Source organism: Hyperolius riggenbachi, chromosome 4 (assembly GCF_040937935.1).
Source record: "Hyperolius riggenbachi isolate aHypRig1 chromosome 4, aHypRig1.pri, whole genome shotgun sequence".
Taxonomy (NCBI): Eukaryota; Metazoa; Chordata; class Amphibia; order Anura; family Hyperoliidae; genus Hyperolius; species Hyperolius riggenbachi.
Genome location: NC_090649.1, coordinates 490,123,715 through 490,141,269, shown reverse-complemented (window position 1 = coordinate 490,141,269; position 17,555 = coordinate 490,123,715). Strand labels below are relative to the sequence as shown.

The window sequence follows — 17,555 nt, the reverse complement described above, 5'->3', positions numbered from 1 at the left end:
TATTTCTGACTGAATTTGTACTCCTCTCTTTTTTTTTTTTTTTTTTTAATTATAATTTTCCCCCTTTTTTTAAAGAATTTTTTTTGTTGACAAAACTTTGGAATAAGCTTTCTGTTATGCTACATAATGAAATCCCATTTTTATTGAGAGCAGTTTCCTTAGTGCAAACCCATTCTACATAAAGATTGTCAAACAGTTTTTCAATTTTTGTAAATTTTCAGTAACCTTTTTTGTTTGTTTTTTTAAAACAAGTCAACCAAAAAATAGGTCCGCACATAGCAATCCAACTAGTATATTAAGCTCACCAAAGACCCAACAAAAAGAAGTAAGAACCGCTTTAAAAATAGTAAAAATTGAAGTATTAGAATTAGAAATATTTAGTTTACCTATATGATCTTATAACCATAGAAAAACGTATCAATAGATCTGTCCAATAAGTTCCATTTCAACTTTTTTACCTTGCTTTTATGTTTAGAAGCAGAGACATTCCTGAAATAGAACGCTGTACTTTTGATGAACCCAGGATATTATAGACATTTCAGCTAAAATGGAAAGACAGCCAATAACCTTATACAACAAATCATTCCTTTGTAGGATTATATCACTCCAGTTTTATTTTATTTTTATTTTTTTGCTTGAAAGTATAATTTTACATTTTATTTTCATACATAGCAAATCATTTATGTTCTTTAAACCGCAACACAATCACTTTGAAGCAAACCTAAAGCGAAAAATAATCTTATGATATAACGAATTGTATGTGTAGTATGGATAAGGAAAAGAACATGAGTAGCAAAAAAGAAAAAAAGTTTCATATTTTTATTTTCAGTTATATTGCTTTATATATATATATATATATATATATATATATATATATATATATATATATATATATATATATATATATATATATATATATATATATATATATATATACATACATACATACATACATACATACATACATACATACATACATACATACATACACATACACATACACATATACATATATATATATATATATATATATATATATATATATATATATATATATATATATATATATATATATACATATATATATATATATATACATATACATATATATATACATATATATATATATATACATATATATATATATATATACATATATATATATATATACATATATATATATATATACATATATATATATATATATACATATATATATATATATATACATATATATATATATATATATATACATATATATATATATATATATACACATATATATATATATATATATACATATATATATATATATATATATATATATATAACATTGCATCATTCTGTCATATTTGCAGTTTAGAAACCACACTCTTTTAAAGCTGTTCCAAGATGAAAAACTAACTATAACAAGTAACTCTTCTATATATCTTATCTAAAGTTTAGATAGTTTACACAGTAAACCGAGCTGCAAACAGCTTCAACAGTATATGATTATTTCATCCTGTGATACGAGAGCAGCCATGTTCTGCTTGTCACATTACACACAGGCAAGCTGCTCTGCATCTCAAGCCCTCAGCCTGTGAAAACATCACTTCCCTCTCCTCCTCCTTCCTCCCCTCTGCCTCTGAAATCTCTGGCTAGGAACACCTCCTCTTCCTCCTACCCAGACTGAGCTCCCATAAGCCCTTGCTACTAAGGCTCAGAGTGCCAAGGCACTCTGAAAAGCTGTGGGCGTGGCTTGATTAGTTTATAGGGAATTAGAGTATTAAAAAAAAAAAAAATATTTGGCTTGAGGAATGCCCTATAAACAATAGGTAAGCAACACAATTATGCAATGAGTAAAAGTATATCTTGGATCCACTTTAAGCTATAAGAAAAGTAGATATAAAGACCCTTTGAACTTTACTGCAGTAAAACTTTATCTCATGGCTCAGCTGACATGGGGGCCCTGGGTGCTGAATTTGCTGGGGGAGGGGAGGGATGTCCCATCAATGCGTAAACCGGCCCTGACCCCTCTACTCCGTGTGATAAATTTGTACAATCAAGATTGCACCATTCATGGGCATCTTTACTCTTTCAATGCAGAAAAGTAAAAAGTGTACACATGCTTATTCTATCTAGGCTGTGTGCTATATAGCTAAACAGCCTAGGCTATGACATCACTGGGAGGGTGGGGCTATATACCAATATATAGCAATGTATTATTTTTTTATTTATATAGCGCCAACATCTTCTGTAGCGCTGTATAATGTACAAAAATGTATAAAAGGTATAGCAGGTTATAAGCTTGTTTGAATAAGTTTGTCTTGAGGGTGTGTTTGAAGTGCTTTTGAAGTTGAAATTGGGTATTTTACCGTTAAAGTGGGTATCCTGAATAATTTACTACATTATATGTGTCACTACAGGGCCTCTTTAGTAATACAAAGTATGAAAAGTTAGCAGTAGTGGTATCCAAAGTAGTCAGTTTAGTAACAATGGCATTAATGATGCTGCTAGTAATAGATATGGTAATAATAACGTTGTATCCATTGTACAAACTAAATTGACTTTTATTAAGACTACAACTGTTAACACTAATTTTATTATTGTTGTTTTTATTAGCATAATCACTAACCTAATTTGCATTGATACTATGTTGTTATTACTAACAAGTGACATATTCGGCAGGTCCTTTGCACCGATTTTGTTTGGCCTACAAATTGGTGCACAGGACCTGCCCGCCCTACATCTCCAATCTTGTCTACAGGCACATAACGGCCCGCCCCTCCAATCCTCCAATGACCTGCGCTTGGCCACACCGCTCATATCTCACACTCATGCACGATTGCAGGACTTCACTAGGGCAGCCCCCATTCTCTAGAACTCGTTCCCACCAGCCATTGGACTTGTCCCCACCTTTAATACCGTCAAACCAGCCCTCAAAACCCACCTTTTCATTCTTGCGTACCAAACTACATGAGCACCATAATAGGCTCTGCTGGGCACCCTCTCAACAGATGCACCCTTTTAGAGTCTAAACCTCTGGCAGGGCCTCCCCCCTAGTGTTCCCTTGATTATGCAATGTCACTGTCCCCTCTTGAAGACTAGGACAATCTCTATGCTGACCAAAGACTTTGAACTGTAGTTATCAGACGTTTGCATGATCTTGTTTTGTTGTGAGTTTCCTGTATGTCCTGCCTTGTATGTTACCCATTTATCTATTGTGCAGCGCTGCGTTATATGTTGGCGCTTTATGAATACAATAAATGAAAATCACAACATAGATTGGAGTAAATTCACAAAACTTCTAATAAATGACTTATTTTTCTCCTGATTAATAAAAATAACGTTTCATCACATTTACACGCAAAATAATCACTCAAAGTAAGTTGTTCCTGATGAACTTCAATATTACTTTTCTCACCATAATTAAATTGTTTTTTTGCTCTTTGAGAGGTTAAAAATGTAACAAAGATGAGGTGAAAACAGGTGAAATGGCTTTATGAATCATGGCTATTGTCATTATTATGCATTTCTCCAGTATTGAAATAATCATCTTTATCATTGTCCACGTTCTTACGAGTCCCCTTATTATGGGTATTCCTCTTCACAGAGGCCGTGGCGGCTGCCGCAGATTGTCACACAAAGTGCTTGTATAGAGGTTGACTTGATAAGTTTATCTTTTGGGTCGTCGTGTGTCATCTTGTCTGTGCCATTTATGTTTCTCTTCAGATTCTGGCCATTAACCGTGGGGAAAATCTGAAAGTCCTGACAGTAAAGGTCAACGTTCCTGACAGGGTGAAGGATGCCTTCTGTAGGTGGTGTGTGAATGAAAGGTCTGTATAACATCTCACCGAATTATCCTTCTCCTGCTGCTGCCGCTGAAACGCCTCCTCCATGTCCCGCCGCATTACGGAGACGTCGTGCTCACGTAGTTTAAGCCCCCTTGAAGTTTTTTCTCTTTATTTCTTTTGAGTTTGACGGATCTTGCCGCGTGTGTTGTGTGACGTTGGCAGTCTTGTTAGACAGCAGACAGGTCTGGGCAGCCTGAAGCCTTTCTAGCTCTTCTGAGCTGTGACTGCAGTGCAGGCGGAAGAAACCAGCCTTGTCTTTATACCTTTTGCAGGTCTGACTAGGAAAAGGTCAGATAGAGGGTTGCGAAGTCAATAATGCAGGTTTATTAAGGCCGTGTCATACCTCATTTGCAGCGCACTTACGTATAATTATGCAAACACGTTAAAGGGAACCTTAATCCTGGCACCTAAAAAAAAGTTCCACTTACCCGGGTCTTCCCAAAGCCCCCTGCAGCCGTCCTGTGCCCTCGCCACTCCTCAAGTGTCCTCCAGTCCCCGCTGCGCTTTAGTTTCATTTTGCGTAATTCTTCGCCGCTTAACGCCGGCAAGTCAGAGAAGAATAAGCATGGCCGGGGGTCGACTCCCAGTCAGCCAAAAACGAAACTACCGTGCAGCGGGGACCTTGAAATACTCGAGGAGCGGTGAGGGCACAGGAACGGGGAAAGTGAAACTTTTTTTAGGTGACAGGGTTAAGGTTCCCTTTGAAGTGTATCTAAACTCAGAACTTCATTTCTGCTCTAAAAGATTAGGGACAGCATGATAACCTTTAGGGGAAAAAATTCTACATTACAATTTGTGAAAATCCTAAAAAAGTCCTCTCGTTTTAACTTGCAGGAAGCACAGAAAGGGTTAAGACTCAAGGTGCGTACACACGTCCAACTTTACGCCTGATTGTCGTTTAAACTGGTCGTTTGAACGACGCGAAGTGCAAATAGCAAGTCTTTCAGACGTCCTGTACACACTGACCAACAAGGCGGCTGATATGTTAATTTACATGACGTTTTACCAACTTGACAATGGACTGGATAAAACAGTGGACTAGATTAAACGACTGATCAAATGAATGTATGTTTGAACGTTTATTAGTTGGACAAACGACTAGTCACACATACGGATCAGGCAGTCGTTTGAACGACAGTTGGTCCAACTGATCCGCCAAGCGCATTGGGCAAACGCACTCGACTACGCGTACACACGTCCAACTTGTCGTTCAAACGGCAAGTTGGACGACAAGTCAGACGGAAAATCAGGACGTGTGTACGTACCTTCAGGCCCCCTGCACACTGCAAATCTGATTAGCGATTCCGATTTTCTCTGGATGCTATAAAACAAAAACGCAGAAAAATAATAGCATGCAGTACCGATTAAAAACTGCAAATCGGATACGGATAATTACACTCTGATATAACTAAACAAACACACACAGCTCAATGCAGTAAATTTATAAAGCATTTATATGTGGAATGCAAACTTTTCATTGCATGCTGTGCAAGAGTTGGGGTCCACTTTTAGCCTAACAGCAGAAAAGCAATTATTGGTCTGAAAGCCAGCATATCTACTTTGCTCTAAAAGATTCCTCACAGCTTGAAAGCTACTCGAATTTTTTTAAGCAGAACATCACTGAAATGGTTAAACAAAGCACTTTGTCCTGCTATTCAGCTTCAAATCCGCATCCAAACTGGAGACAACAGTATTTTTGTTTACATTCCAATGTTAATACATGTGTGTAAACACAGTGTAGGAGCTTCTCTGTGTGTGCCTGAAACACAGAGAGCTTCACACAGTTCAGAATAGCTCATTAGAAGATGTTAATATATAATAAAAAGCAGTTTGAATAAAATGCAATGGCAGCTTTCAGGGCAAGATAAACTACACTTTGGAAGCTTATTATTTGTAAACAGACAATATTACTTGTGCACAAATGCAAATATGATAACTGTATGAGTAATACAAAGTAGGAAAACACATTTTTATTGAATGTTATGTCGGAGTGTCAGAGACCACTTTAAAGATTTTTTTTTTTTTAATTAAAGGTCCACTATCACAAAAAATGTAACTTTTTAAATACATTGATTCATATGCATTCAAGATGTACATTTCTCCCAGAGAAAAATGCATATAAATTACTTCCCCCCCCCATGTTGTTGTCACAGTTGGTGGTAAAAATTTGACAGATGTGACAGGTTTTGGATTAGCCCATAGCCTCATGGGGGGTTCTCAGGGCTTTGTTTTTTTAATGTTTTTTTTATTATACAAAAACACTCACCGGAAAGGATCCATACAAATATGCCCGGCAGATTCACTAATCACTTTCACACCTAATAGTATTAAATCAAAGTAGACTTACATCTTAAGCTAAAGAAATGTGGTCTGTTTGAAAAAAATAATTGCTTTTGTTACACTTTTCTTTTTTCTTTAGGTGGAGACCGAAGCAGTTTGCCAAACCAGAGTTCATGAAGATTCTTCACAGTTCTGTAGAAGATTCTTACAAACGCCTCATATTTCCCCTTCTCTGCAGAGAGTTTCGGTAAGTAAATCCTTATAAGGAAAAAGCTGAGGAACGCCAGTAATATAGTCAGACCTGTTCTCATATGGAATGCTAGGTCTTTCACCTAGGTCTTCTCTCCTACTGATGATGAGAACATCAGAGTCGTACCATATCTGGAATGGGCTGGCCTAGCAAGGTGTGGCTATGCTCCCTGTCCCCCCCCCCACATGATGGTGAGAGCATCAGTCGCACCATATCTGGAATGGGCTGGCCTAGCAAGGCATGGCTATGCTGCTGTCCCTCCCACATGATGCTGAGAGCATCAAAGTCGCACAAGATCTAGAATTGGCTGGCCTAGCAAGACGTGGCTATGCTGCATAATGCGAAGTACCACAGAGCTGCTTGTACACGAGCGGCTTCCGGCGTACTCCACAAGCGCGAGCTAGCTTGCTTGGCTGCTGCGCGGCCGCGCTATAAGAACGGGGCTGTGCTCAGCAACGGGGGCCATGAGAGCACTGAGGGAAGCCTCGATAGGATCCTCTGGCTTCCCTCTCTATAGGTAAGTATATCATTTTCTACCCGAGCTTCGCCTCAGATACACTTTAACCTGAATAACAGTCTCCTTGTTAAAGAAACTCTGAAGTCTCATAAAAATCATGTTTTTATATTAAAAATCTCTTAAACATGATAGCCCTAACTAAAACGCCGCATCTCCGCTGCTGAACTCTAACCCCTAATCCCCCCCCCCCCCCCCACACACGCAAAATCCACGACTTTCTTGGTAGTGGATTTTGCTGCTGGAGGAGGCAGAACTTTCAGCTGCAGCGCGTCCTCCATGCGCGTCAATCCGTGCGTATCTCCGCCTCTCCCCGCCTCTCTCAGTGAAATAAGACTGAAAGGGGCGGGCAGAGGCGGCGATCCGCACTGATGAACTCGTGTAGCGGCAGAGCTGCAGCTGAAAGCTCTGCCTCTCATGGAAGCGCTCCCCGCAGTGTCCCCCGGGGAGTTTGGGGGGGGGGTTTAGTTAGAGTTCAGCCGCGGAGATGCAGTGTTTTAGTTAGGGCTATCATGTTAGAGATTTTTAATATAAAAACATGATTTTTTTATGAGACTTCAGAGTCTCTTTGAACAAATCTTGTGTATAGACTGTCCTGATGATATCTCCCTCCCACATGAAATCTCTGCAACCTATATATTACAGCCACAACCCGTAATCTGGCCACTTCGGGAGTGTAAGGGAACAGAGGTGACCTATCTGCTATACCAGCCTGCTGTGCCAGTCCGCCTTCCCACCATTCTGCCATGTCTTCCCCTCTGCACCTGACTTTCTTTCGACCGCCTGCCCCCACTCTGCCCGGGTGTGATTTGCTGTCTTCCAGCAGGGGTGGGGAGAGGGACAGAATATCAGTTGGTGAACTGGTACAGCAGTGGCTGGTATAGCAGATAGGTTGCATCTGTTGCCTTCGGGTCTCCGGTCTGCACCGTCTCAGCTGTCTTGGCTCTTACCGCTGCTGCTACAGGATAGACATCTTCAGGACTTTGCCAGCTGGGGTCTGCTATTTCACGTTCTGGCCGGTTAAAGTCCAAAAATGTAAGTTACCCACAAGCTTCCTGGCACATTGGCCGCATCAGTTGGCCTTGTCTCACACTGGCCGGGCCAGTTCCCGAAGTGGCCAACTTCGGGATCCGGCCCTAACATATACATGAATCTTGGTGCAACATCCAACAGTGTAGTACCATAACCACATCCTCAAGCAGTTGGATCAGCTCAACGTTGAGGGGTTAGTGGTTTTAACAGCCACGTCCCAACTTTCAGTTCAACAGGCAAGAAGGGGTGGTGGTGCCACGCCTCCTCCCTAGAGGCTGGGTTACCACAGTGACGTGGCAGTCCTCCTCCACGAGACGTTGGGTTGCCAGCTCAGAGCCTGCTTGTTAAATTATTACAGAAGCTTTGGAGCTTAAAAAAAGATTCCTGGCCAACAGCAGAATATTTCCTCACCGCCTAATAATTGGCTTTATGTTGTTGTAAATGTGTGCTCTGAACAGGCAGTACCAGGACAGGCTCCTCGCAGGGCCCTACGCCAGAGTCCTCGTTTATTATTCAGTGACAGGTGGGGAAATATTCACATAGATGGGAGAATGGCTGGCCGAGCCCTGCGCCTGTTATTTCACCCCACCTTACTGGTCGAAGATTGTCTTTCACGGCGGAGAATCGCAGCTTGTTGCCTTTGGCTCTCCGCTGCGTGTTTTTGTAGGATCGTACGGCAGATAAGATTATGAAGTTTACACTGAAATATCTTGGCCTCCAGCTCGCCAGATCTCGCCATATTAGCGTTCTTCGCTGTGTCAATAATGGTGTTATAGGATACGGAAGACATTTTAGCTGCACCAGTCAGAATGTTAATGTGCAATTTGCAGCTGTAATGATTTCAGGCTGAGGCGTTAAATTGCCACGCACACACCGCGGAGGAAGCCATGTTACGGGCGGGACCTCTGCTGTAAGGATCCGCTTACTTCACAGACAAGTGTTTTATCCTTTCCATGCTTATATTTATATATTTAACAGGATACTCAAGCAGCTCGGGGTGACCCAAAACCACTAGGAAAGTATAGGGAACTAAAAGACAACAAAAAGCCCTCCAACTAAAAAGCAATGCTTATTGTGATCTGCCTTCTTAAAGCACGATTGTCACCATAAAAATCAAATGTCAACAGCAACTGGTCTTGAGTGTATTTAGTGATAAAGACGCTAATCCTGCCTTCAGAACTTTCAAAACTTTCTCTGCTGTTATGATTTGGAGTTATCACATACTTAAGGAGCACTGGCCCTTTAGTATTCCGTGCCAAAGAATTGCATGCTGGGGGTTCTTTTTATCTATAAACTATTCCTCCTCTTCCCTTTATTTCCCTGCTTAGCTGCTTATCTATAACATGATCCCCTGCTCACTTGGGTTTTACAAGCATGGCTGAGGTGACTCAGCGATTGGAGGAGAAAAGAAAAAAAAGTAAAGGGCAAAAATTACGTCAGGATTTAGCCTAAACTATGGGCAAAAGACATGGCCCCCACCAGGAACAGAATTATCTTCATTTACTATATAACATTCACTGAAATCAAAACATAGACAGTACAATACGTGTTATGTAAGTAGATCAAGTATTTACTTATATATGGCAAGGAAATGAGCAGCGCTACTTAAAAACAGACTAGTGCCTACCTGCAAAAGAGTGCAAGCCCCACTTGTGGGGTCAAATGCACACCGAGCATACAGATGACCTGTCTACCACTGGAGGATGTTGGTTTCCTGTAACAGCTTGCATGCAACCTATTAAGTACTCGTCCCTCCCACTGCGAAGAAGTCAATCCTCCATGGGAGGGGCCTAACACTAACTAAATCCTAACCTATGCATATGCATAGCCTGGGTGCGCTACCAAGTAAAATTGAAAATTGCGCAAAAGGTTGATCAGCGCATCACCAGGCCGCCTCTGAATGGCCTACAATCAGAGGTGCGCTGAGCCCCCCCAGGAACTACAAACGCACCTTGAACCCAAACAGAAGCTCTGCATATACACCAAAAACAAGGCTGTTAAGTGGGAGCAGCTGACCAAAAACGAATTAAATTAGTACATAGCAAGGAAATGAGCAGCGCTACTTAAAAACAGATAAGTGCCTACCTGCAAAAGAGTGCAAGCCCCACTTGTGGGGTCAAATACACACCGAGCATACACATGACCTGTCTACCACTGGAGGATGTTGGTTTCCTGTAACAGCTTGCATGCAACTTATTAAGTACTCGTCCCTCCCACTTACTTATATATGTGTTTTTTTCCCTGGCATAGTATGGCTAATCCTACTGCTTTAAAACAGAAGGTATTTGTGATAATTCAGCTTTAAGTGAACAAATGTGGTTACCCACAATGCACCACTTATGAATATGCAAATGATCTCTTTATGTCCCTGAAGCCAGGCTAACATCCAGAACCGCTGGTGTATCGCAAGCCTATAGCTGTACATTTACAGAGCCACACCAATGCCATGTGCAGACAGCCTGTTTCAGACTATTGGCCCTTCTCAGTACATGGCAGGGATAGATATGCCTCTATGGGATAGGGCTTGGACCAAGCAGATCGGAGGGGGGGGGGGGGGGGGGGAGACCCAAACCACTAGTAAAGTATAGGGGACTAAAAAGAGACAGAAAATCCCTCCTACTAAAAATCCATGCTTGGTGTGCCCTTCTTATTTATCATTTTTTATTATTTTGTGTCCTTACAGTTCCAAGCTAACCTCGGATGCGGAGAAGGAATCCATCATGATGTTCGGGAGGAACCTGCGGCAGTTGCTGCTTGCCAGCCCCGTTAGAGGACGGACCATAATGGGTGTGGACCCCGGATATAAACATGGCTGTAAGCTGGCCATCATCTCCCCCACCAGTGAGTGTCTCTCCATCACTCTGCATAGATGCTTACTGTAGCATTAGCCATACCAACTCCATTCCACTAACAAGTACCTCTATATGGACTGAAATGTTAAAGAGAAACTCCGACCAAAAATTGAACTTTATCCCAATCAGTAGCTGATACCCCCTTTTACATGAGAAATCTATTCCTTTTCACAAACAGACCATCAGGGGGCGCTGTATGACTGATATTGTGGTGAAACCCCTCCCACAAGTAACCCCTCCTACAAGAAAAGTTCAAACTTTTGTGGGAAATAGCTGTTTCCAACTGCCAAAAACCATGCAGCGGCTACATCACCTGCCAACAGTAAAATGTTCACTGGAGTTCCTCTTTAAGGCTTCTTAGGTACTGCTTGATTGGCAGAACATTCAATTTTAAATGCATCTCTGGTCACAGAAATATCAGTGCTGCTTTCCTTACATCCAGGCTGACATCCACTGGTTTGTAACTAACCAAAATTGTTCTGTGGAACATTTGATGTACAGATTGCCACATGTGTGCCCCCATCCTCCTCCTCCTGCCTGCCCCCCATTGATTATTGCCTAGCTACTTATTCATTCACCTCTAGACTCACCTCTGAGATTAATCTGTAGCCTAAACAAACCCTTTAATCTTCATTGCCTGGGTCGGATCAATCAGCAGGAATTTACTTATAATTATAACCCGACTAGAAGTTATAGCAACCCTGAACTGAAAATTAAAAGTCAAAATAAACATACACAGGTCATACTTACTTCCCGTGCAGTCTACTCCTCACCCTCTTTCTGCTCTCCTACGTCCTGTTTGTACACTTGTTATCAATGGAATTCTCTGTCCTATACTTTAAAAATGGCCATTACCCCATAACCGCTTCCTGGTCTGCACACTGTTACTGTAATATCACCCACCTGAGCCATAGGGAACATGGACATTACCTTGCACATCAGTTGTCCTTTCAGTTAAAACTGACATCGACTGATAAATAACTGACAGCGGCTGATATATTCTAGTTCTGAGAAAATCTAGTCTGAACTGGAGGGATCGTTGTTAGAAGAAAATGGTGAATTTCTGAGAGGAACTGATGGTGAGGTCAGTATATAGTATTCATTTGCAGGTACATCATTTTTATTTTAAATAATTTAACTTGGTGTAAGTTCACTTTAATCCAATTAGCCACGCGTGTGGTGTCCAAAGAGATGGCGTGCACCCTTGCCCCTCCTCCAGCAAGTTGTAAATAAGGTAGTTTTTTTGGCTCAGAATTCTTGGTTCCTGTTATATAATATGTGTAAATGATCTGTCTATAGATAGACTGTTCTAATTATAATCTTATTTGTTGTTAGATCAGATTCTTCATACAGATGTGGTATATTTGCACATGGGGCGTAACGATGGGATGAGAGACGCACAGAAAATTAGAGGACTTCTGCTGAAATTTAAGTAAGTTGCTTGTGGACTTTGGTAACATAGTTTGGGCCAGTGCACACCAAAAAGCACTGGCGTAAATGCAAACGCTTAGGGCTTTTTGAAGTGATTTTTCAGATCGATTCTAGGCGTGTGCGAGGCGATTTTCTAATCATTCTTAGTGATTTGCGTTTTTGTGTAGCGTTTTTTATATTTTGTGACAGTAGAGCTGTAACTGAACAACTTCTGCAACAAAAATGTTTGGAAAATCGCTCTGATCTAGCGCTTTTTTAGAGTGGTTTTCCCTTTTCCTATACTTAAAGAGGAACTCCAGGCTAAACAAACGTACTGTTATTAAGTTACATTAGTTATGTTAATTAAAATAGATAGGTAATATAATCTCTTACCCACCCTGTTTTAAAAGAACAGGCAAATGTTTGATTTCATGAGGGCAGCCATCTTTTTGATTGAAAGGAGGTGACAGGGAGCATGAGACACAGTTCCAACTGTCCTGTGTGCTGATCACCCCTCCCAGTTGCTAGGCAACAGGAATAACAACATAGGAAATCTCATCATGCTTTGCTCAGCATCAGGGAAATAAAGCCTGGGCAGTTTTCTTTGATGGGTGGAGCTTAGCTAAAAATGCAGCTAAAAATGAGGCTTTGGTAAGAAAAACAAAGTTCTGATGCTGTGAAACTGATAAAGAAACACCAAGCCTTTTCAGTGCTACTGAGTAGATTTTTAGTCCGGAGGTTCACTTTTTAACATTTGCGTTGGGGGGAAAAAAACAAATCGCTCTGGTGTGCACCATCCCATTGAATACATTACCCAAGCGCTTTTCAAACCGCAACGCTCAGAACCGCTCTTGGTGTGCAGCAGCCTTTCGTTTTGTTGTAAAAATACATCTGCCCATCATCAAGTTCAACGAGAAGGAAAAAACAAAACAAAAAAAACCACTGTCCTAAACCTGCACATATCCCAGCTGATCCAGGGAAAAGAGAAAACCTTTCAAAGCCTGGGCCAATTAGACGTAAAAGGGACATTTTTCTTCCTGTTTCCAGATGGCAGTCAGGTAAATACAGGGCTGTGGAGTTGGAGGTTTCATAAACTCAGAAATTTGAGTCGGATGATTTTTGTACAAAATCCACAGCCCTGGTAAGAATTAGACTGAGGAGTTTGAGTCATTTTGGGTACCTGGAGTTGAAGTCTGAGTTGGTGGTTTTATAAACGTCGGAGTCTGATGACTTTTGTACCGACTCCACAGCCCTGGATAAATCCCTGGATCAACTCTCACGGGAACAACCTAGTAATTATAGCCGTGGATGCCCTTCAATGCAAGGAAAGCATCCAAGCTCTCTTTAAAGGGAACCTAAACTGAGTAGGATATGGATTTTTCCTTTAAAATAGTACCAGTTGCCTGACTATCCTGCTGATCCTGTGTCTCTAATACTTTTAGCCACAGCCCCTCAACAAGCATGCAGATCAGGTGCTCTGACTGAAGTCAGACTGGATTAGCTGTATGCTTGTTTCAGGTGTGTGATTCAGACACTACTGCAGCCAAAGAGATCAGCAGGACAGCCAGGCAACTGGTATTGTTTAAAAGGAAACATCCATATCCCTCTCAGTTAAGGTTCCCTTTAAATGCAGGCATAGAGTTTTCCAGAACTACCTCTTGAGGTAAATCTATTGGAAATCTATCTAAATGCATTCTTGGACCATTAGATCCAATGCAACTCTATGGGGCATCCATCTGCTGTCAGCAACAGATCGACCTAGATCTTCCATCCTGTCAGATCAAATCGATCGAAAATGATCGCAAATTGATCGGTTGGCTGATTTGAAAGAATCAATTTCTGATGGATTGATTCTATAGAATCGATTAATGGCTGAAATCGACCTGTGTATGGGCCCCTTAATATGGTAACTATTACGGAATTCTCCTCTCTGTGTATGAAGGGGGGAGCACTCGCCTAATTCTATGGAACACCGGACTATACTTGGGAGGGAGGGTGGCCTTGCCTAAAACTGAGGTAACACCTGGATAAACTTGGGGGGGGATCTGATACTGGTGGAACGCCTGGCTATACTTGGGGAAGGGGGCGGGCTAATACTGGGGTCTCATCTGACTATCTATACTCACCTATGAAGAAGGAAGGCTCTGGATCCTATAGCGTCTTCCTTGTCCCCTCATTCCAGCACTGTCCGTGGGGAAGGTACTCCACCCCCGGGAGCCCTCAGAAAGCTTCAGGAGCACTTGTGTCCCTCGAAAGCTCCTGAAGATAGGTGACTCCATATTGCACATGCTCACTTGTCTTGCATGCTGTACTGTGCATGCCACCTGTCTTGCATGCTGTACAGCGCATGCCACCCGGGAACCCGACTGCTCCCTAAGCCCTCCAAGTGTCCCCAAAGGTATATTTGACCAGTTGGGGAATACGTGAAATGGGGAGAACAGCGCTGGAAGGAGGGAACAGGGAAGGCCCTACAGGATCGCAGAGCCTTTCTTTCTCCATAGGTAAGTATCAGAAGCTTTTTATTTGCTTCAGTTTTCTTTTAACAGTTGTGCAGGTGATTACTTTTTAAGAGCATATTATTATTATTATTATTATTATTATTATTATTTTTATTATTACTACTACTAAAAAGGCCTGCCCATTAAAAAATCCCGTAGTAAACTCAGTCCTCAGGTCCCAGCAAATGTGCCCGTATGCATATACAATGTGTGACCAATTCTGATATAGTAAACTACTTTTTCTGTTCCCTTGGAGTTAACTATAAATGGATTCTACTGTATAGGATTATTATTATAATTCAAATAACATTTTATACTCCTTGCTGACCGCTCAACGCCAATTGGCGGGAAGTCCTGGGGGCGGAGATGCGCGCGCATCCCCGCTTCTCAGTCATCCGTCTCCCAGCGGCGATTGCCGCTAGGAGGCTGTGAGACAGCAAAACTACTGTCTATTTACACCGTACAGCGCTGCGATCTACGGCAGTGCTGTAGTGGGGACAGTCGTGTCACTCGGCTGTCCTCTGGAGAGGCTGAAGAGACATCGGCTCTCATAGGCTGATGCCTATGACAACCAATCGTGGTGATTGGCTGACGGGGAAGGAGGGACTGCAGAAAAAATAAAGTAACATTTATTTAAAAAAAAAAGATTCAAATTAATAATAATAAAAAAAAAAATGCCTGCAGCAGCGATCAGAGCCTACCGACAGAAAGCTCTGTTGGTGGGCAGAAAAGGGGGGAGGGGGGAGAGAATCACTTGTGTGCTGAGTTGTATGGCCCTGCAGGGCGGCCTTATAGCTGCAGTGACCTGAATTGTAAAAAATGGCCTGGTCGCTAGGGGGGTTTAAGCCTGTGGTCCGTAAGTGGTTAATAAGCAGGAATTACAAATGTTACCGCTATTGGAAGCTGAGTCCAGTGAAGCTGGTTGGGCACTTCCACCTTGCGTCGGTATTCCTGAACACGTTTCCTCCAGATCTCCTCTCCCCCCATCTGACATCTGCAGCTCCTCCTCTGCCTGGTAAAAGAAGCTTTAAAACGCGTAAGTCGCTCGTCTGGCTGATAATTGGAAATAGGTTAATTAGCGGAACTATACATAATAGATAGCGCAGCAATAATTACATCTCAGGTAATTGCCGTGTTCTCAGGGCTTTGCCTATCAGAGGACGTTGCCGCGGGGATAATTGGAGAGACCTTAATTGATCAATTATATGTTAATTGTATTGACCTGTAGCTTTATAGGATGAATCGGGATAATTGTGTTTCTGCACAAGGTCACGGAAAGCCGCGCCGCTCCACAAGTCACGATTGTTGGTAAACGCCGGGACGGGAGTTAATCTTATTTATTGCTGTTTGTTTGTTGAAGGAGCCTTTCTGATTCATTAGGAGGAAGGACTCCGCATGTATCCTGCTCAGTGCTGGAAGGGAACAAGAACGCGGGAGAGCACAGATTGTCATCGATGGGAATATACTACTACTACTACTACTTAATGAACCACTATCGCAAAGAATTGTAATCTTCTGTTTAAAGGACTTACGAGGCCAAAATGACAAAAATGGCACTTAACATTTTTCTCAGCGGAATCCATGGAGGACGCCCTCCACGTCCTCCGTTCCGCCGTCATTCTAGTCCTTTTAGTTCCCCCAGGGCTTGTCCCGACCCTACCGAACGGGTCGCATCGTCATTCCACCCCTAAGATGGCCGCCGCCTTGATCCGCGGCTGCGCAGTACGCTTTCATCAGAGCCTTCATATATAGGTTCATATACAGCTAGCTCCCGTTTAACGACTAGGATAGGGACTGTGAGTTCGCTCTTAACCTGAATTTGTCCATAAGGCGAAACGCTGTACCATCTCTGTCCCCTGTGCCTCCTCTACGCCCCCCTGTGCCTCCAGTGCCCCCCTCTCTGCCTCCCTCCATCCCCCTTGTGCCCCCTACTGTCATATTGATGATCGTATTGTGCTAATTTTGTTTGCGCTGCGCTTCACATAACATTTTGTAATTCGACGTAACTATGGAAATTGAATTGATCTTGCATAGTCCATTTGTAAATGTTGCCTTGTTTTTGCACAATTATGAACATACAGTAACCGTTTTTAACAAAACAGTAACAGTTTTTTACAGTAACAATTTTAAATTGCAAAAACACATTTGAGCAAAGCAAAAACAAGTGAGAACAAGCCACATTTTTTTCAAAAAGACCTTGTAGTTTTGAGAAAATGGTTTTGAAAAAAAATTAAAGAAAAAATAGTTTTTAAACTCTGCACTACACTTTCATCTATACACATACACTTTTTGTACATTTTAAAGCAAACCCGCGACTTTAAAAACAAAGAAAGTCACATACTTATTTTTTATTATTTACTATTTAGATAGGGCCGTCATCTTCCGCAGCGCTGCACAGAGTATATTTTCTTGTCGCTGAACTGTCCCTCATAGGGGCTCACAATCAATGTAGTGTTTGCATTGTAGTCTAACCCCCCCCCCCCCCCCCCAAAAAAAAAAAAACCCTGCGAGATCTTTTTGAAATAAAAATTGTTGAATTTTGAATTTTCAAGCTGCTCGTAGGTTGGGTGTTCTTAAGTTGGGGACTCCCTGTATTCATGCATTTTGTTCTTATGTCACGTAAGTCTTTCAAAATTGTCTTTTGAAATATGTTTGCATATGGCGAATGACATAATAATTGCATATATTTGTCCATTACAGCTGTTTCACCGTTGCTATCGGCAATGGAACTGCATGCCGAGAAACTGAACGCTACTTCGCCGACCTGATTCAAAGGAAGTTTTTTGCTCCCCTTAATGTTGTCTACTGGTAAGAACCCTCTATGAGTTGTTTTTTTTTTTTGTATGATTATTTATTTATGTATGACACGCCCCACAGGGTTTC

The 17,555-nt window shown here is 41.7% G+C and overlaps 1 protein-coding gene across 6 annotated transcripts in view; it reads left to right on the top strand.

Annotated features, from left to right (window-relative positions):
• Positions 1-17,555, top strand: part of SRBD1 (S1 RNA binding domain 1) — a 308,196-nt gene that overhangs the window by 91,376 nt on the left and 199,265 nt on the right. For all 6 annotated transcript variants that reach the window (XM_068233032.1, XM_068233030.1, XM_068233027.1 and 3 more), the window contains 5 exons: positions 3,715-3,818; positions 6,256-6,363; positions 10,596-10,753; positions 12,100-12,196; positions 17,373-17,480. In XM_068233032.1, coding sequence (XP_068089133.1) covers positions 3,715-3,818; positions 6,256-6,363; positions 10,596-10,753; positions 12,100-12,196; positions 17,373-17,480 — 575 coding nt within the window. The remainder of the gene's footprint in view (positions 1-3,714; positions 3,819-6,255; positions 6,364-10,595; positions 10,754-12,099; positions 12,197-17,372; positions 17,481-17,555) is intronic.